Raw genomic sequence first — 21,408 nt, 5'->3', positions numbered from 1 at the left:
AAAAAATGCAAGAAATAAACATGATAAACCACATTAACAGAATGAAGGATTGAAAAATTATATTATCACCTCAATAGATTCAGAAAAAGCAATTGACAAAATTAAACATTCTTTCATGATAAAAACTCTTAAAAAATTAGGTACAGAATGAATGTACCTCAACATAACAAAAGCCACATATGACAAACTCATAGCTAGTATATTCAAAGATGAACAGCTAAAAAGCTTTCCCTCTAAGATCAAGCATAAAGACAAGGACGCTCACTCTCACCACTTCTATTCAACATAGTACTGGAAGTCCTAGCCAAAGCAATTAGGCAAGAAAAAGAAATAAAAGGCATCCATATGGGAAACTGTCTCTGTTTGCAGATGACATGATTATTATCCTTAAGACTCAACCAAAGAATTGTTAAATTAATAAATTCAGTAAGGTTATAGAATACAAAAATCAACATACTAAAGTCAGTTGCATTTCTATACACTAACAAACTATCTGAAATAGAAATTTAGAAAACAACATCATTTACAACACTATAAAAAAGAATATTTAGGAATAAATTTAATCAATGAAATGAAAGATCTGTAACTGAAACTATAAGACATTGAAAAAAACTGAAGACATCACAAATAAATGGAAAGATAATCCCTGTCCAAAGATTGAAAAAATATTACTAAAATGTCCATACTGCCTTAAGGAGATCTTCAGATTTAATTCAGCCCCTATCAAAATTCTATGGCATTTTCCACAAATACAGAAAAAAAATCCTAAATTTTATATACAACTAGAAAAGACCCTAAGTAGCCAAAGCAATTTTCAGAAAGAAGAATAAAGCTGGGAGGCATCACACTTCCTGATTTCAATACCTACATTACAAAGGTATAGTAATCAAAAAAGTACAGGGGCAGGTGGAGGTAAAACAACAACAATATATGATACCGGCATAACAATACACCAGTGGAACAGAATAGAGATACCAGAAATAAACCCATGTATATACAGTCAACTAATCTGTGACAAGGACTCCAAGAATATACAATGAGGAAAGGATAGTCTCTTCAATAAATGGTGTTGGAAAAACTGGATATCCAAATGCAAAAGAATGAAACTGCAGCCTTATCTTATACCATACATAAACTAACTGGAAATGGATTAAAGATTGAAATGTAAGACTTGAAACTATAAAACTCCTAGGGAAAAAAAACAGAAAAAAGCTCCTTGACATTGGTCTTGAAATGATTTTTTTGGATATGACACCAAAAGCATAGGCAACAACAACAAAAATAAAGTGGGTTACATCAAACTAAAAGGCTGCTGTACAGAAAAGGAAACAATCAATAAAATAAAAAGGCAACCTATGGAATGGGAAAAAATGTTTGCAAACCTCATACTACCTGATAAAGGGCTAATACCCAAGATATATAAGGAACTCATACAATGCAATTGCAAAAAAAAAAAAAAAAAAATCAGAAAACAGGCAAAGGACCTAAATAGACATTTTGCCCAAGACAAATGACCAACAAGTATATGAACAGATGCTCAACATTACTAATCATAAGGGAAATTCAAATCAAAGCTACAATGAGATACGGCCTCACACCTGTCAGAATGGCTATTATCAAAAAGACAAGAGATACCAAGTGCTGGCAAGGGTGTCAAGAAACAGCAACACTGTACACTGTTGATGGGAATGTAAATTGGTACAGCCATTATGGAAAACAATACAGAGGTCAATTACAAATAAAAATTAAATTAAAAATAGAACTACCACAACTCAGTAATCACACCTCTGAGTGTATATCCAAAGAAAATGAAATCAGCATCTCAAAGAGATAATCTGTACCTCCATGCTCATTGTAGCATTATTCACAATACCCAAGATATGGAAACAACCTAAGTAGACAGATTAATGCATAAAGTAAACGTGGCAGGCCGGGTGCAGTGGCTCACACCTCTAATCCTAGGACTCTGGGAGGCCGAATAGGGAGGATTGCTTGAGCTCAGGAGTTTGAGACCAGCAAGAACAAGAGCAAGAGCCCATCTCTACCAAAAATAGAAAAAATCAGATGGGCGTAGTGGTGCACCCCTGTAGCCCCAGCTACTAGGGAGGCTGAGGCAGGAGGATTGCTTAAGTCCAGGAGTTTGAGGTTGTAGTGAGCTATGATCACATCACTGCACTCTACCCAGAGCAACAGAAAGAAACTGTCTCAGAAAAAAAAAAAAAAGAGTTCTCAAGTACATTCAGCAAATAAAATTCACCTACGATAATTCAGCCATTTATAAAAATCACCTAAAATAAATGGTAAAGACAAAATAAGCCAGAAATAAAGGAATAGTCTAAGACTCAATACTATTTAAATCACATTTTTGGTCAAAAGGACTAACATGTACAAAGAGATATTTTGCAATGGCCTAAAAATAACAAATAATCCATGCTTTCCCTATTCATTTGAAATGTCACCTTGATAACATGCTACATTTTACCACAGATCTATTTCTGAACTCATCCTACTAATCTATTTATAGTACTTTTTAATAAGCAGGAGCTTAAGTATCCCTCAATTATTCTTGCTGTTAAAAATTCTCTTAAGAAGCTGGGTGCGATAGTGTGTGCCTATAGTCCTAGCTACTTGGGAGGCTAAGACAGGAGATCACTTGAGCCCAAGAGTTTGATGCCACAGTCGCTGTGATTGTGCCTGTAAATAGCCACTACACTCCAGCCTAGGCAACATAGCAAGACTCTGTCTCTTTAAAAAAAAAAAAAAAAAGAAAAGAAAAAAAATTCTAAGTATTTTTTCAAATGAACTTTAGAAGCAACTTGCAAAATTAAAAAACAAAAACCTTGAAATTTTGATTGAAAGTGACTAAATTTATATACCAAGGAATTGATCATTATAATATTGTCTTAATTACAGTATTCCTTGTATTCTACTTTATATTTTAATCTTTATTTTTTTTAAATGATGTAAAATTATAAGCACATTAAAAGTATCAGATAGCATATGAACTCTGACTTAAGGGAAGTATTCATTTTTTAAATTATTATTTCAAAATATTGCAGGGGTACAAATGTTTGGGTTACGTGTATCAATTATGTAATGCTTGAGTCAGGGTTATAAGTGTGCTCATCACCCAGATAGTGTTCATTGTATAGCGTTGACTGTACCCATTAGGTAGGTTTTCGCCCATCCCTTCCTCACCTCTCTCCCCTGCTTGATTTCCACTGAGTCTTACTTCCCTCTGTGCACAGGTATGCTCATAGGTTAGTTCCAACAGCGAGTATATGTGGTGTTTGTTTTCCCATTCTTTAGATACTTCACTTAGGATAATGGTCTCCAGTTCCATCCAAATTGTTGCAAAAGGCCTTAAAATTCATCCTTCTTCATGGTGGAGTAGTATTTCATAGTATACACATACCACATTTTGTTAATCCACTCATGAATTGATGGGCACTTGGGTTGATTCCACATCTTTGCAATTGTGAATTGTGTTGCAATGAACAGTCGAGTGCAGGTGTCTTTTTGATAAAATGACTTCTTCTCCTTTGGGTAGATACACAGTAGTTGGATTTCTGGATCAAATGGTAAGTCTACTTTTAGTTCTTTAAGGAATCTCCATCCTCTTTTCCATAGATGTTATACTAATTTGCAGTACCACCAATAGCATATAAGCATTCCTTTCTCTCTGCAGCCACGCCAGCATCTATTGTTTTTGGACTTTTTAATAAAAGCCATTCTAACTGGGGTAAGGTGATAGCTCATTGTGGTTTTAATTTGCATTTCCCTGATGACTAGTGATGCTGAGCATTTTTCCATGTTTATTGGCCATTTGTCTATCTTCTTTTGAAAAGCTTCTGTTCATGTCTTTTGCCCATTTTTTAACGGAGTTGTTTTGTTTTTTCTTGCTGATTTGAGTTCTTTGTAGATTCTGAATATTAGCCCTTTATCAGATACACAATTTGTGAATATTTTATCCCATTCTGTGGGTTATCTATTTGCTCTATTGATTATTTCCTCAGCTGTACAGAAGCTTTTTAATTTAATCAAGTCCCATTTATTTTTGTTGTTGCTGTGATTGCCATTGGGGTCTTCCTCATAAATTCTTTGCCTAGGCTGGTATCTAGAAGAATTTTTCCAACATTTTCTTCTAAAATTCTTGTGATTTCATGCCTTAAAGTCTTTTATCCATCTTGAATTCATTTTTGTGAGTGGTGAGAGATATGGACCCTGTTTCATTCTTCTTCTTTTTTTTTTTTTGAGACAGAGTCTCACTTTGTTGCCTGGGCTAGAGTGAGTGCCGTGGCGTCAGCCTAGCTCACAGCAACCTCAAACTCCTGGGCTTAAGCGATCCTACTGCCTCAGCCTCCCGAGTAGCTGGGATTACAGGCATGCACCACCACGCCCGGCTAATTTTTTCTATATATATTTTTAGTTGTCCAGATAATTTCTTTCTATTTTTAGTAGAGACGGGGTCTCGCTCAGGCTGGTCTCGAACTCCTGACCTCGAGCGATCCACCCACCTCGGCCTCCCAGAGGGCTAGGATTACAGGCGTGAGCCACCACGCCCGGCCTACCTGTTTCATTCTTCTGCGTGTGGCTATCCAAGTTTCCTACCACCATTTGTTGAATAGGGATTCTTTTCCCCAGTGTATAGTATTGTCTGCTTTGTCAAAGATCAGTTGGCTGTATGTGGATAGTTTTACATCTGGGTTCTCTGTTCCGTTCCATTGGTCTATGCCTCTATTTTTGTGCCAATACCATGCTATTTTGGTTACTATAGCCTTGTTGTATAGTTTGAAGTCTGGTAATGTGAGGCCTCCAGATTTGTTCTTTTTGCTTAAGATGTTTTGGCTATTCGGGCTCTTTTCTGGTTCCAAACAAAGCGTAGAATTATTTTTTCTAGATCTATGAAATGTGACATTTGTATTTTAATGGGGATTGCACTGAATCTGTAAATCACTTTGGGTAGCATGGACATTTTTACAATGTTGATTCTACTGATCCATGAGCATGTTTTTCCATTTGTTTGTGTCACTTGCAGTTTCTTTCCTCAGTGTTTTGTAGGTCTCTTTGTAGAGATCTTTCACCTCCTTGGTTAAGTATACTCCCAGGTATTTTATTTTCTTTGTAGCTATTGTGAATGGTATTGAGTCTTTTTTTTTTTTTCCTGGAGACAGAGTCTTACCCTGTCGTCCTAGGTAGAGTGCAGTGGTGTCACCATAGCTCACTGCAACCTCAAACTCCTGGGCTCAAGCCATCATCCTGCCTCAGCCTCCCAAGTAGCTGGGACTACAGGCACACACCATGACACACGGCTAATTTTTCTAATTTTTCTTTAATAGAGGGGTCTCATTCTTGCTTAGGCTGGTCTCAAACTCCTGAGCTCAGGCAATCCTCCTACCTCATCCTCTGAGTGCTAGGATTACAAGCACGAGCCACCACGCCCAGCCTCTTTCTTGCAATAATAATTCTAAGAATTTCTTTTTCTTAAACTAATAGTGAATAAACCACCAAATCTCATCACTCCCAAATATTTATAGTATCTAATTCCTACAAACAAGGGATTCTTCTAAATAAATACAATCAAAAATCAGAAAGTGAACACTGACACCATACTACCATCTAACCCATAGAGCCCATTCAAATTTCATCATTTACCCTAATATGCTTTACAAATATGTAATAAAAGATAAAATCCACGATCTCTTGTTATATTTACTTATCATGTCTCTTTCTTCCAAACGGAATAATTCTTCAGTGTTTCCTTGATACCTTTGAGGAATACTACAGCAGTCATTTCAATAGTTTCTCAATTTGTGTTTGTTTCATGTTTTCTCTTGTTTGTATTTAGGTTACACATTTTTGGCAGGAATATAACAGAAGTGTTAACTATGATCTCACTACAGGCATTGTACAATTTCAATATCTTCCATTAAAAGTGCTACCTTTGATTACTTGATTATGATGGTGTTTCCAGGTTTCTCTACTGAAAGTTAATCTTTTTCCTTTAGTAATTAATAAGTATTTTGTAGGGAGGTGATCTGAGACAATGTAAATATCCTTTTAGTCAGTTGGATGGTACTTCCACCCACATATAAAAAGATATGTCTACCCAGAAACTATGAGTGTGACCTTATTTGGAAAAAGGGTCTTTGCAGATATAAGTAGATTAAGAATCTTAAAAAGAGATCATCCTGAATTAGAGTGGGCACTAAATCCAAAGACCATATCCTTAAAAAAGAAGAGAAGGTTAGCTGGGTGTGGTGGCACCTGCATGTAGTTCCAGCTATTTGGGAGGCTGCGGCAGGAGGATCACTTAAGCCAATGAGTTTGAGGTTGCAGTGAGTTATGACCACACCATTGCACTCTAGCCTGGGCAATAGAGTGAGACCCTGTCTAAAAAAGAAAAAAGAAAAAGAAGAAGAAGAAAAGCAGAGAAGACACAGAGGAGAGGATGACATAAATATGAAGGTAGAGATTTAGTGATGTCTCCACAAGCCACGAAATGCTGCCAAGGATTGCTGGCAGCCACTGGAAGCTAGGAGACAGGCATGAAACAGATTCTCCCTCAGAGCCTCCAAAAAGGAACCAACACTGCTGACACCTTGATTTCAGACTTTTGGCCTCCAGAACAGTGAAAAGAATAAATTCCTGTTTTTTCAAGCCACCTAGTTTGTAGGTATTAATAATCTGTTACAGCACACATCGGAAACGAATATAATTCCGTTCCTCAAATTTTCACTCACTAGTTTTAGCATTCATTTGATGTTTCTTGGCTGAATTATTATAATAGTTACCAAATGTGACTTTGTAATTTTGTCATTCCTTCTACATTTATTAGTGGTCATTCTACTGCAAATAAAAGCTTTACATCAGCTTTATTTATAATAGCCAAAAACTGCAGACAACCCAGAAGTCCATCACCAGGTGAATGGATAAAGAAACTGTATTAATAGTATTCAGCAATAAAAAGGAATGAACTATTGATACATGAGACACTATGGATGCATCTCAATATAATTATGCTGAGTGAAAGAAGGAAAACAAAAGAGTATATACTGTAAGATTCCATTTATAGTCACACACTGCATAATGATGTTTCAGTCAACGATGGACCACATATACATTGGTGGTCCCATAAGATTATAATGAAGCTGAAAAATTACTATTGCCTAGTGACATCTTAGCCACTGTAATATCATAGGGCAATGTATTACCTTTTCTATGTTTAGATACACAAATACCATTGTGTTACAATTGTCTACACGATTCAGGACAGTAATACGCTATACATGTTCGTAGCCTAGAAAAAATAGGCTATACTATATAGCCTAGGTGTGTAGTAGGCTATACCATCTAGGTTTGTGTAAGTACATTCTGTGATGTACAACGAAATCACCTAACGATGCATCTCTCAGAACATGTCTGTCATTAAGTGATGCATGACTGTACATAAAATTCTAGAAAAGCAAACTAATCTATAAGACAGCAGCTCAGTGGTTGCCTGGGAATGGGGGTTAGGGAAGGTGAAGGAGAGTAATTACAAATGGGCACAAGGAAACTGGGGAGTGATAGATGTTTATTTACCTTGACCGTTATGATGGCCTGACAGGCACACACATGCATACACACAAATCAAAACTTACCAAACAGTACACTTTAAATATATACCATTCACTGTATATCAATTATGCCTTAATAAAACTTTTAAAAAATTAAATAGCCACATGTAACCAATGACTACATATGTACTACAGTCAGTTTGACAGCATATATGCATATAAAGGACAAAAAGATGATAGAAGGACCTAATTGTGAAAAGTAAAACTATACGTTACCTTTTAGAAGAGAATACAACAGCATCTTTATAACTTTACAGTACAGAAAGATTTCATTAAGACTCAAAAAGCATGAACTATAAAGAAAATGATTAACAAAATTATATTAAATTTAAGATCTTTGTTCAAAAGTGAATAGACAAACTAAAAACCACCTCTATAACAAAGTATTAGTATCCAAAATACATAAGGAACTTATACAAATCAACAACAAAACAATCCAATATTAACATAGGCAAAAAAATCAAAGTGTTTCCTAAAGAGAAAACACAAAAATGTTCTACATAAACATAGTATGTTCAATCTTACTAGTAATCAAGGAAATGAAAATTAAAACCACAATGAGACACAATTTCATACCCACCTAACTAAAATACAATGTGACAACTTCAATTATTGGCAAGACAGTGGAGAAATTATACTCTCCTACACTTCTTGGGGAGAGAATAAATGGGCACAAACACTTTGGAAAACAATTTGGCAACATCTAGTAAAGTCCACAATGTACATATCCCATGACCTAGCAATTGTTCCCTTACTACACTAGAACAAGGTCAGCAAATCTTTTCTATAAAGGACCAGAGAAATATTTTTTGCTTTGTAAAACATATGGTCTCTGTCACAACTATTCCACTCTGCTGTTGAAGCATGAAAGTAGTTACAGACAATATACAAAGGAATGATCATGACTGTGTTTCAATACAATTTCATTTACAAAAACTGGTGGTGGCCCAATTTGGCCTACAGGCTTTAGTTCGCCAAGGCTTGACTTAGAGAAACCCTTACACACGTGCACAACAAAAAAAGACATGTATGAGAATATTCCCAACATCACTGTTTTTAATTATAAATAGTTTGAAAACTAAATAGCCATCAAGGATACAATGGATATATTGGTATATTTATACTACCCATAAATGAAAATGAACAAACTAATACAGCTACATGGATCAACATGAAAGAATCAAACACAATATTGAGTCAAAAAAGAAAAACCCAGAAGACTACAGCAGTTTCCCCTTATCTGAGGGGGACGTATTCCAAGACCCCCAGTGGATGCGTAAAACTCTGGATAATATGAACCATATAGTCACTATGTTTTTTCCTATAGATACATACCTATGTGACATTTAATTTCTAAATTAGGCACAGTAAGAGGTCAACAAAAATAGCTAACAATAAAATAGAACAATTATAACAATATGCCAGCATCACTACTCTTGCTGTTTGGGGCCATTATTAAGTAAAATACAAGTCATGTGAACACAAGCACTGCAACACCGCAACAAATAACCAATAACCAAGATGGCTACTAAGTGCGAGTAGCATGTACAACACACTTACACTGCACAAAGGAATGATTAAATCCCTGGACTGACAGTGTGGGATGGTACGAGATTTCATCATGCTTCACAGAACAGGGCACAATTTAAAACTTATTGTTTATTTCTAGAATTCTTCATTTACTATTTCTAGATTAAATAAGGGGAACAAACCATAGAAAGCAAAACCTCAGGCAAGGGGAGGACTATTGTACATATAGTAAGATGTCATTTATAAGTTATAAAAAACATGCAAAATGTACCATATGTTGTTTAGAAATGGACAGTAACATAATAAAATTACAAAGAAATGAGCCGGGATGATAAACACTGAATTTAGAAGCATTTGCCCGTCATGGGGAGGGAAAAGGGTAATACACTAGTTAGAGTATGGTAATGTTTTATTTCTTAAGTTGGGTTATGAGTGGGTGTTTATTAATATTATGTAATTCTTTTTTTATTTTATTTATTTATTTATTTATTTATTTATTTATTTATTTATTTATTTATTTATTTTTGAGACAGAGTTTCACTCTGTTGCCCAGGCTAGAGTGCCGTGGCGTCAGCCTAGCTCACAGCAACCTCAAACTCCTGGGCTCAAGCAATCCTCCTGACTTAGCCTCCCGAGTAGCTGGGACTATAGGCATGTGCCACCAAGCCCGGCTAATTTTTCTATATATATTTTTAGTTTTCCATATAATTTCTTTCTATTTTTAGTAGAGACGGGGTCTCACTCTTGCTCAGGCTGGTCTCGAACTCCTGAGCTCAAACAATCCACCCGCCTCGGCCTCCCAGAGTGCTAGGATTACAGGCAATATTATGTAATTCTTTATACCTTTTTTGCACTTCTGATATATTTCATAACATAGCTTAAGGATTCAAAGAAATCTAGTTTTGTTTGCATAAGGTAGAAGCTAATTAGAATTTATTAATTTGCTTCTCCTTTCACTAAATTATGTCAATTCTGGAGATTACCTAATACTAATCAAAACCAATGTCTGATTAACAAAAACAGAAAATAAATTTGAACTCGATAAATAGTATGACGTACAAGTCTTTCAGAACATGTGTGGGAAGGTGAAGTTCCCTGATGGTTTAAAATTCTATAATTTAAAAAATTTCTTCTAATTCAGTTCTCTCTCCCCTCCCACCTTCCCTCCTATCCCCCTCCTTCCTCTTCCCCTCTTCTCTCTCTCTTCAGCTTCTTTCCATTTTAATTTAATGAAAACTATCTGCCAAACCTAGAATCAACAATTTAACTTAATACTAACTTCTTCATAATTTCTTTGGTCATACTTTTTTTAAATGAATGCTCTAATCTTCAGTCCAGTTAACAACACTAAACTTTCGTATTTCATCTTCCTTTACAAATACTGTGGCTAATTCCCTGTAATCACACCAGAGATCATGCTTCACTTATTTCAACAGTATGTTGTTATCTTTCTATTTGGTATCTTGATAAGATTGATATGTAGATAAAAGTTGTACTTTATTCACCATCTTCCTTAACTATCACAATAACGGGGTAATAAAAACATTATTTCAACTGAGTAAATCTAAAACAGCCTATACAAACTTTAAGACATTATTTCTTAGAAGGCAAGCATAATAAAAGGGCAGGAAACCCATATATGTGAATATACATAAATTAAACACATACTAAAATTTATGACTAAGTAATAAAAGAAAAATCATGGCTTTTTGTTTTTTTTTGAGACAAGGTCTCACTCTGTTGTCAAGGCTGCTATGCAGGGGTGTGATTACACCTCACTGCAGCCTCAAACTCCTAGGCTCAAGGGATCCTCCTGCCTCAGCCCAGCTAATTTTTTTAAATATTTTTTAGAGACAGGGTCTCACTACATTGCCCAGGCCAGTCTCCGAACTCCTGGCCTCAAGCAATCCCCTCCCCTCAACCTCCCAAAGCGCTGGGATTACCAGCCTGAGCCACCCCACCTAGCCCAATGATGACTTTTTACACAAAGGATATATTCATATACTCTCATTTTAAAATTTTTAGATAAATTGATTTCCTTTGTAAATTTGGGAGGGGTACATAAGCACTAGAAAGACATTAGGGAGGTCAAGCTTAATATTAATCAAACACTTTAAGGAGGGCTTAGTAAGACAGAAAAGGAGTCATTTTAAAATGTAAGAAAGTCCTTCATATTCATTAGGGTGGTTATTATTTTTTTTAATGGAAAATAACAAGTGTTGTTGAGGATATGGAGAAATTGGAACCTTCCTACATTGCTGATGGGAATGTAAAATGGTGCAGCTGCCGTGGAAATTTTGGCAATTCCTCAAAAAGTTAAACATAGAATTATCATATGATCCAGCAATTACACTTCTAGGTTTATACTCAAAAGAACTAAAAACCTGGATGCAAACAGATACTTGTACACCAATGTTCATAGCAGCATTACTCACAAGAGCCAAAAGTTGGAAACAACCCAAATCACCATCAACAGAAAAATGGATAAACAAAATGCGGTAGATACAATGGAATACTATTCAGCCTTAAAAACGAAAGAAATTCTGACTCATACTACAACATGGATGACACTTGAAGACATTATGCTAAATTAAATAAGCCAGACACAAAAGGACAAATACTGTGTGATTCCACTTAAATGAGGTACCTAGAATAGTAAAATTCATAGCAATAGAAAGAGGGAGAAATGAGGAGCTACTGTTTATTAGGCACAGAATTTCTATTTGGGATGATGAACAAGTTCTGGAAACTGACATTGGTGATAGCTGTACAACATTGTAAATGTACTTAATGTTATGAAATTGTATATCTAAAAATGGTTAAAACTGTAATTTTATGTTATGTGTATTTTACCACAATTTTTAAAGGGAGAGATTTTTAAATTAAAAAAATACAAGAAAGCCAATTTATTTCATCTTTATACTCAACAGAAATTCAACTAAACTCAACTGCTTGTTGAGCAACTACTCTGGGCAAGGTATTATTAATATGTTGTCTGCCCTAAGAGGATTAACTATAAAATAAGGAAGGTAATATCTTTGCTTCCAAGAACCTTAATATTTAGCTGAGAGTCAGATAATATAGTATACTAGTATCTCACCATAGTCTGTATAATCCTTTTAGGGATTCTGGAAGGCCAAAACTATTTTCATAATAATTCTAAGAGTTTATTTGTCCTCTTCACTGTGCTGACATTTGCACTGATGGCACAAAAGTGACGGTAAAACTGCTGGTGCCATAGCAGGAGTCAAAGCAGTGGCACCAAACTGAGCTTTTAGTCACTGTATTCTTACAGTTTCCCACTTACAGTTTATTAAAAAAAAATTTTTAAGCAAGCTAGTTTCACTTAAGAATGTCCTTGGCCAAGTGTTATGGCTCACACATGTAATCCCAGCACTTTGGGAGGCTGATGTGAGAGGATCACCTGAGGCCAGGAGTTCAAGACCAGCATGGGCAACATAGCGAGACTGCATCTCTACAAAAATAAAAAATAATTAGCCAGACATGATGGCATATGCCTATAGTTCCAGCTACTTGGGAGGCTGGGGCAAAGAGGTTCACTTGAGCCCAGGGGTGCAAGGTTGCTATAAGCTGTGATCTTGCCACAGTACTCCAGCTGTCTCTTTAAAAAAAAAAAAAAGTTCCTGATGACACAAAATTAATTTTTATTAAACCTCCAACCATGCATACATCTTTTTAATATTATATATGACAAAAACACATAAACTGGTTTTTGTTTCATGAAATGAACTAGCCACATTTTTCATGGACCCTCATTTTTCTTCAGAGACTGATAAAGTGTTAATAAGACTTTGGCATTTGGCATATATTTTCTTCAAAATGAACAGATTGAGCTTTTCACTTCAAGAAAAACTGACAGTTATTTGTCACCAATGATAAATTTCTAATTGTTGCTTAAAAAATTTCATTTTGGAAAATGTATACCCACCAATGAACTCAACAGCTTTCCAATACTTAGACTTTTCTGATGAATTCAGTGATATTAACAAATGTCATTTTCTTTGACATTATATAATGAAATGCATCAATATTTTTAAGATGTTCTTAACTCAGTGAACCATTATTTTCGAAGTGATTAATGTTCCATGTTACAAAATCACACATGGATAAAAGATTCATTCAAAGTTTAAGACAGACCAATGGATCTTAATGTTAAGAGTGGGAAAAGTTCATTAGTAAGGTTTCAGATTCCAATTCAACTAACTTAAGAAATGTTAATATTACCACTTTTGGTAATTGCAGAATATTTGCAATTATCTTAAAAAAAACTAATAAAATGTTTCTCCTTCTTCCTACTACATATGTGTGGGATGCTGCTACTTCTTCTTTATACAATTCAACCAAACAGCACAACAGCCTGCTGAAGCAGATATGAGAATTCAGCTGTTTTCTATTAAGCTAGACATTAAAAGAGATTTGCAAAAATGTAAAACAATGCTACTCTTCCCACCAATGTTTTTTATTTTGGAAAAAAGGTTTTCACAAAATTAACATAAATGTACAGTTTTTAAATAAATATTTTTTTAATTTCTCAGTTTAAATTTCTCATATGGTAAATATTGGTAGATGTGGCCCACATAAATGAAAGCTCTTTGGTACAAAGGGTTCTGACAGCAACAAGTTTTGAGAGCTACTACTATAACCCAACGTGCACTTCAAAATTAGAAACAATGCTCAATTCCAAAAGAAACAGAAGTCTTCACAGAAGAAAATACTGACTTGGAGTCTGTACGATGAATGTATTTTTGTTTGTTTGAGTTATCCTTTTTAGAGGGACAGGAAAGGCAGAATCCAAGAAAGTGGAATATTTCAATGTGCCCTGAAAAAAGGTGAATAGTCTGATGTGACAGAAACTTGAGTAACAAATATAATTGTATAAGGAGGTTGAACTTGGACAGTAAAGGGGTCGGCCTGTAGATTACAAGTTACAGAGTTTATTTCATAGAAAACAAGGAGCCACCTGTGATTTGGGGACTGAAAAAAATTTTTAAACCTGCATTTCCTGTGTGAGGACTCCCATATGTCAGCATACTCTTTTTATTCAAGTTGTGAGGATGGAGTCTGAAGTTTAGCTGTCACACAAGGCAAACTTTAACATTTTTCTGGAGTATAAGGCGCTAAACTAACATAGGAGTGAAAGCTTGACTCAAAAAGCATGTGTATGTAAAAAAAAAATACACATTCAGATTTAACAGCATGGCCCTACTTTATTCAAAAAAAAGCTCATGAAATAAGAGTTTATACCTTAAAGTTTTTAATCCTTAAAGTTCAAACATACGGCATATTTATGTTGCTCCAATCGTACTGAAAAACAAACAGGACTCTAAAGAGTTCTTCGTGTCTAATCTTCCTCTCTCTTGTCCCGACGTACACTTCTAGTTGCCTTGCAGTCAATTATATGACATATTTCTAGAATATACTACAATGCTTTCAGCTCTATCCTGCCTACACAAAAACAAAATAAATCCTTAACAGGGGCCTCCGGGATTGGCTAGGCAACGCCTCCAACAAACCTTAGTGGTTGGTCTTTGAGTCAATCAAATAATTAATGGCAGAAAGCCAAGCAAATGGAAAACAGACTTTGAAACCAGCTAATCTACAACTCTATGACAATACCTTTCTAAAAATGTTCTGTATTTGACAAATCTTTAACACTTTTTTCTGTCTCTGTTCCTCTGCTGAAAATAAAACTTCCTGATGCTTACAATTAACAAGAGGGTTTCCCCACTCCACGTCCTGAGAATAGTATTACCTTCTACTCTCTAACAAAGATGCATGGCATTTATTCATAGCAATAGATAACTAATTATAATCCTGTATGATAACACCGAATATGTTGCGTAAAGAAATACTGGCTGCTTTACAAAACATGTAAAACTTAGATGAAACTACAACTACGAACTGCAACTACACCGAATTTTCAGACATTAAGGTCTCTATTTGCTTTTTGCATACAGTAATTCCTTACCTATCGCTATTCTGATGGGCATTTACAATTCATAAATACTCTTACCTAGGAACTGTTGGGAATGATTTGAAAACAACTAGGTAAGGCAGTTACAAAAAAAAAAAAAAACTCCAAAAGACAAAAAAACCCTGGCAGAATTTAACACACACCCCTAACATAGGGTCCGTTTAAGAGGTAACACGTTCTGCACTTTTATTTTTCACAAGCAGTACAAGCTATGATCCTAAAATCCTCTCATGATCACAACAGAATTCCTTCCAAGAGTTTAAGTTGCTGGATGATAATATTTCAGCCCTTCTAAATTAGCTTACACTTTACTCCAACAACCAGCCATCCAGGGTCAATTTGGAGAACGGACACCACCAGTAGGAGGCAACCGTGAGGGACAAGACCTTCAAGAGCAAAATTATGACAGATTCTAAGGGAAACATTCCAATTTTTGTCATCTCCTGCTTCCTTCGCCTGGCCCAGATAACAACGTGACTTCAATTTATCTTCTGGCCAAAATCTGGCGCCAGGTTTCAAACACTTTTCCGCTGGCTGCCACCAAAGTGGAGCAGCGAAGGGAGAGGACTGCTTCCCATTGATCCTCGGAGGGTGGAAATAAAGCGAGGAGCGGTTGCAGGGAGACAGCAATCCTAGCTCTCCCAAGGCCACTTTGTTTGCCCGGCCCTCCACCCAGCAAAGCGCCGTCCCACTGAAGAGTCTTCACTTCTATCAATTCACACTTTTGACAGCGCTCTGGGTGGCGGGGGCCCACGCGGTGCTGGTGCCATCAAAGCCATTAACTGCCTGAAAAAGAGGTGGGCGCCAACAAGCCAGAGAACTTACCCAGTTTCTTCCACATAGCGAGGTGACAAGCGAGGAAGCCTTTGCGGATGGCAGCGCAAACCTTCGCCGGCTCGGACGAGGTGAAACCCTTCTGCTTCTTGATGAAACCCCACAAATGCTCCCGGGCAAACTGTGCCGCCTCCCGCCCGCCGTGCCCGTCGCACACCGCGAAAAAGGCCACAGAGGAACGGCGGCGGCAGCATCGGCTGGGAGCCGGCGAGGCCCCGGCGTCCGGGGGAGGGTCGCGAGCGTCTCGGGCAGCCGCCGCTGGGCCTTTCCCCGAGACTTCGCTGCCAGGAAGAGCGGGCGGTGACGGCTGCGGAGGTGACGGCTGAGACAGCGACCGCCGCGGCGAGGGCTTTTCTTCGGTCGTCGGCTCGGGCTCCACAACGATTTGGGTAACGTCCTCCATGTACTTCCTCCCGCCCTGGTCGGAGAAAACGCTCACTCCCAGCGAGTACAGCCCCGCCATGGCCGGCCGGCCGGGATCCCGCCGGTCCCACGCAGCCCGCCGAACGCGGCGGCGGGAGACACACTCGGCGCTCGCCGGCCAACTATTGTTTATCTTCGACGACGTCGAGCGGTGGGAGGGGGCGGTCCCGGAGGGGGGGGGGGCGCGTTGTCTGGACTTGTCCGCGAGAGCTGGGCCGGAGCGCAGAGGAGAGACGAGCCCCGCAGCTGCGCCTGCGCACTGCGCCGCCCCCGCCCGCCCGCGCCCACCACACAAATCGGGCGTTCTCCCCGGCTGTCGTCACCCGGCTCTCCGCGCCGGACCAATGCGGAGTCGAGTGGAGCGAACCCGCCCTCCGCCCTCCGCCCTCCGCCCCGCGCCTTCGCTCCCGCCTCCAACGGCCGTGCTCCCTCCTCCCGCCGCAGGCTCTGGGCCCGCGCTCGGACCTGGTCGCTTCCCCCACGCCGCGGGCTTTTGCGCCCTCCCCGTGTTTCGCGGTTGTTCAGCATTTACGGAACGACGTGGTCTGCCTCCTTTTGCCCTCGTCCGGGCTTCGTAATGCGGCCTACTGCCCTTGGCGTCCCGCCGCTCGCTCTGCGGGGAAAGCGGTGCAGTCTCTGGCCTCCCGCGACTGTGGATGGAGAACATAGGGGAAACGATTTCCCCTTCCACAACTTGAAGTGAAAGGGCGGGAAACCTCTCCTCAAAATGTTTGTGAACAGGCTGGGGAAAGTGTGGCACCCTTGAACTGGATTTGGGTTGGACATATCCGACTGGGAATTGTGGAGGGAGACGATCCAATTTTGTTGTTAAAAAAAAAAAAATACTTGGGAAATTTCCACCATCAACTGCACAGTCTCACATAACTAGGTATATCAGAGACTTAAATGGGCTATATTTTAACTAATTCTTAACAAATCTTTTCGGCTTTTATTAAATGTACTTTTGCCGACTAGCACCAGATACAACATTTAATTCCTGCGGTATCACTCCAAGTTAGCACTTAAAAATAGCTTACAAAAACTTCTGGCAAGAGCTCCAGTGCTCTCACAAATTGGTTATCGTCCCCTGTCGTTCCCTGTCTTCACCCATTAGGTCACAATCCAAGAGCTAAAACTTTTGCACGGATTTCCACGGAATTAAAATAGGCCGTTCTGAAATAAGCAGCAGAGACATGGGGCCGGGCACGGTGGCTCACGCCTGTAATCCTAGCACTCTGGGAGGCCGAGGCGAGCCCGGATCGTTTCAGCTCAGGAGTTCGAGACCAGACTGAGCAAGAGCCAGACCCCCCCCCCCCCCCACTAAAAATAGAAGGAAATTATCTGGACAGCTAAAAATAGATATATAAAAAAAAATTAGCCGAGCATGGTGGCATATGCCTGTAGTCCCAGCTACTTGGGAGGCTGAGGCAGGAGGATCGCTTGAGCCCAAGAGTTTGAGGTTGCTGTGAGCTAGGCTGACGCTACAGCACTGTAGCCAGGGCAACAGAGCGAGGCTCTGTCTCAAAAAAAAAAGTGAAATAAGCCTCAGTGGGTAAATTAGTATGTCCTCAGTAGCAAACATTTTTGTAGTGAATCAGTTTAAAATTCACTTTCCCATTTTTGGCAACGTTATCATCAATTCTTTATTATGCCCTTTCCTGTACAACTTTTGAGATGTTCAAGTGGAATACTACTAGTACAGAAATGGGAATGGGGAAAATGCACATACAAACAGCACAAGAAATGCAAATGGAAAAAATACACCAATAAAAATGTAAATAAGCATAATCAGCTCAAGAACATACAGAAAGTCTGAATAGATAAATAAAAATGAAAGCATAGTCAAAAATATCCCCTACCTCAAAAAGCACTAGACTAGAGGGTTCTAGGGCATACAAATGCTTGAAAAAAAAATCCCAGCTTATTTTGAGAGCTGACCATAACCTTGTTAACAAAATCTAACAATTATAACACTAAAAGGAAACCTTTAAACTGTATTTCATAACTATGAATACAAAAATCCTGGATGAAATATTAGCAGTTTTAATCCAGTAGCCTCCAAACCACAAGGCCTGCAAATAAAAAGTTTATGTAGCTCTGTATTATGCAGCTTAAACAGTTCACCCACGTTTGACCCAAGAGATTACCAAAAGATAATTCCATTATGCTTTATAATCCTTTTCACCTCAATCACAACAAGCGGCGTCTGGGTCATCCATCATTACCCTGACTAGTATCTCCATGCTACTCTCTACTTCAATTAATCTGATTCCATATCCCACTCCACTAACCATGGTAACCATTTCACTCCACACTTCAAATTTCAACGTCTGTTATCAGCCATTTCCATTTTACTCTTAGCTGCTTCTCTAAATATTCCCAAAATCTTCCCCTTCCAACTGAAACCTAGTTTATCACCTGGCAAAATACCTCTCTTGCAAGTTTTCAAGTACAAGAGGTTAATTTTCCTCTTACAGGTATTCTTATCTTATGGCCTGCACCTCATGTTACCTCCAAAGCACTTCCCTTCCTTCCACCTTCAAAAACCCAAGTTTTTGTTAATGCAAACTGTCACTACTCCACGATGTTGTCACCTACTGATCCCTAGTAACCCTCCCCTCATTGGTTCAGGCCCACTGTCTTCCTTTCTTCCACTATTACTTCACTTCTCAGCCACTTTATTTTTCAAAATATCATCCACGTCTTCTATACAACACCTTGGCTTCACGGTTCCTCATCCTTCTGTTTGTGGTGAAATGGCCTTGCTATTATCAAAGGCAACCCCTCCATTTGTGTTCTAGATCTTTTCTCCTCTCTTCATTTCAAGAGCTTTGCTCCAACAATTGTCCTTTCTTGCTCCTGCCTCATCAATTTCTCCTTTTCTACTGTGGGTCATTTTCCATTTGTGTACAAACATTATGATTTTTATCTTAAATTTAAAAACCACCTTGATTCTTTATATTGCCTTATTCCTTTGCTCTCCTTCATAGGAAAAAATTTTTGAAAGACTTCTATCTAGATGCTATTCCCAATTCCTACCTCATAGTTTCTCCTAAACCTATTTCAAGTAGGCAGCCATCCCCATCATGCCACTAAGGCTACTTTTACAGATAACCAGATCCCTCTGTTTCCAAAGCTAATGAAAACTCAGTTCTTTTAATTGACTTCTGTTCAACCATGGTTTGCTTCCTTCTTTGAACTTAGTAGGAAGTGAAACCATTGTTCCCATCTCGAAACTTTCTTCTCTTGGCTTCTAAGAGACCATACTTAGTTTTCTTCCTACTTTATTGACCTCAGATTCTTGGGAGTTGGGAGTACCCCCAGGACTTTGTCCTGGATTCTTTTCTCTTGTGGGCATTAGGGCATTCTCCCATCAGACAAATCTGAGGTTCCCCCCACTCACCCACCCTAGCGTGTGCTTTAACAGAGAAATCTATTTCATTTTCTAGCTGTTTAACTTGGAACAAGTTACTTAGTACCTACCTCCTAAATTGTAAAAAAACAGATTGTGCACCAGAAATGTCTAGCACAATGCCTGCATATGATAAGCATCTAATAAATGTTAACTATCATTGTTATTATTTATCTCAGTTAAGCTTCTCGATTCAATTTTCTCAGTTTTATTTTTCATCTTACTCTCCTATAATCTGGCCTTCATTCTCTTAACTTTCTTGAACTAGCCATTTCTTACCTCCTAATTACCAAATTCAATTCCAATTCTCTTGTTCATTGACCTCTCTGCTTCATTTGTCAGCTTTCACCAGATGTATAACTTAAACATATGTACCTTAAACATGTGTACCTTAAATGTTTTATTTTAACTTACAATAACACACATTCATTTGCCAGTTTTTTTGATGTAGGGCCAAGGTAGCACTATATAAAACCATGGCTCTAAAAACCATCTGCTTCAAAGCAAAACAAGTTACCAGTAAAATTAAAAAAAATAAAAATAAAAACTATCTGTTAATGACTCTCAAATTTATACCTCCAGGCCTAAACTTTACCCTTAATCCCAGACTATATGTAAGTGCAACTTTGACAGTTCCACATTATGTCTGATGGGCATTTCATCTTAACATGGCCAAAAGAAACTCAATTTCTTCCCCATGTCTCCTCCTCCCTCAGTCTTACCCATATCAGTAAATGGCATCATCATCCACCACACTATTCAAGCCAAAAAATATAGGAGTTAGTGTTTATTTCTCTCTTCTCTATTCTCCTCCCTCTCACCTCATGACCTTCCATCCTTCTAATTCATCAGCAAATCCTGTTTGACTAAATCATCAAAATCAATACTGAACACACTGTTTCACTAGCACTACTACCCCACTGAAAACCACTATTACCTCTTGCCTGGACCACTACACCAGCCTCCCCACAAATCTCCTCTCTTTCACTCTTGGCCCTTTGCAGTCCTTTTTCTACTAGCTGCTATAGTGATCTTTCAAAAACCGTAAATCAGATCAAGTCATTCCCTTACTAAGCATACTCGATGGCTTCCCATCGCATTTTAAGTAATATGCAAACTCCTTATGAAGGCCTACATCATCTATGTGGCCCCTAAATGTTTGTCTAACATATTTTCATAACACTTTTCCCTTCCCCACTACCCTCTATCCTCACTGGGCTTCTTTCTTTCTTTTTTCTTTTTATTGAGGCAAAGTCTCACACTGTTACCCTACGCTGGAGTGCAGTGGTGTGATCACAGCTCACTACAGCCTTGAACATCTGGGCTCAAGAGATCATCCTGCGTCAGCCTCTGAGTAGCTAGGACTATGGACACATGTCATCACATCTGGCTAATTTTTTTTTTTTTTTTTTTTAGTGGAAATGTGGTCTGTTTCCCAGGCTGGTCTTGAACTCCTGGCCTCAAGCAATTCTCCCACCTCAGCCTCCTGTTTCTTGAACAGAAAATACCAAGTTACCAGGAGCCTTAGGGATTTCTGCACCAGCTGTTGCCTCTCCTTGGAATGCTCTCCCCACCCTACCAGCTTTTCAAGGCTA

The 21,408-nt window shown here is 38.4% G+C and overlaps 1 protein-coding gene across 1 annotated transcript in view; it reads right to left on the bottom strand.

Annotated features, from left to right (window-relative positions):
- The window catches only part of PPM1D (protein phosphatase, Mg2+/Mn2+ dependent 1D), a 57,457-nt gene extending 40,783 nt beyond the window's left edge, over positions 1-16,674 (bottom strand). Inside the window, exon 1 of the mRNA XM_045525583.1 lies at positions 15,970-16,674. Coding sequence (XP_045381539.1) covers positions 15,970-16,441 — 472 coding nt within the window. The 5' untranslated portion in view covers positions 16,442-16,674. The remainder of the gene's footprint in view (positions 1-15,969) is intronic.
- Positions 16,675-21,408: the final 4,734 nt, after the last annotated feature.

Source organism: Lemur catta, chromosome 15 (genome assembly GCF_020740605.2).
Source record: "Lemur catta isolate mLemCat1 chromosome 15, mLemCat1.pri, whole genome shotgun sequence".
Taxonomy (NCBI): Eukaryota; Metazoa; Chordata; class Mammalia; order Primates; family Lemuridae; genus Lemur; species Lemur catta.
This window is presented reverse-complemented; position numbering and strand designations above follow the sequence as displayed.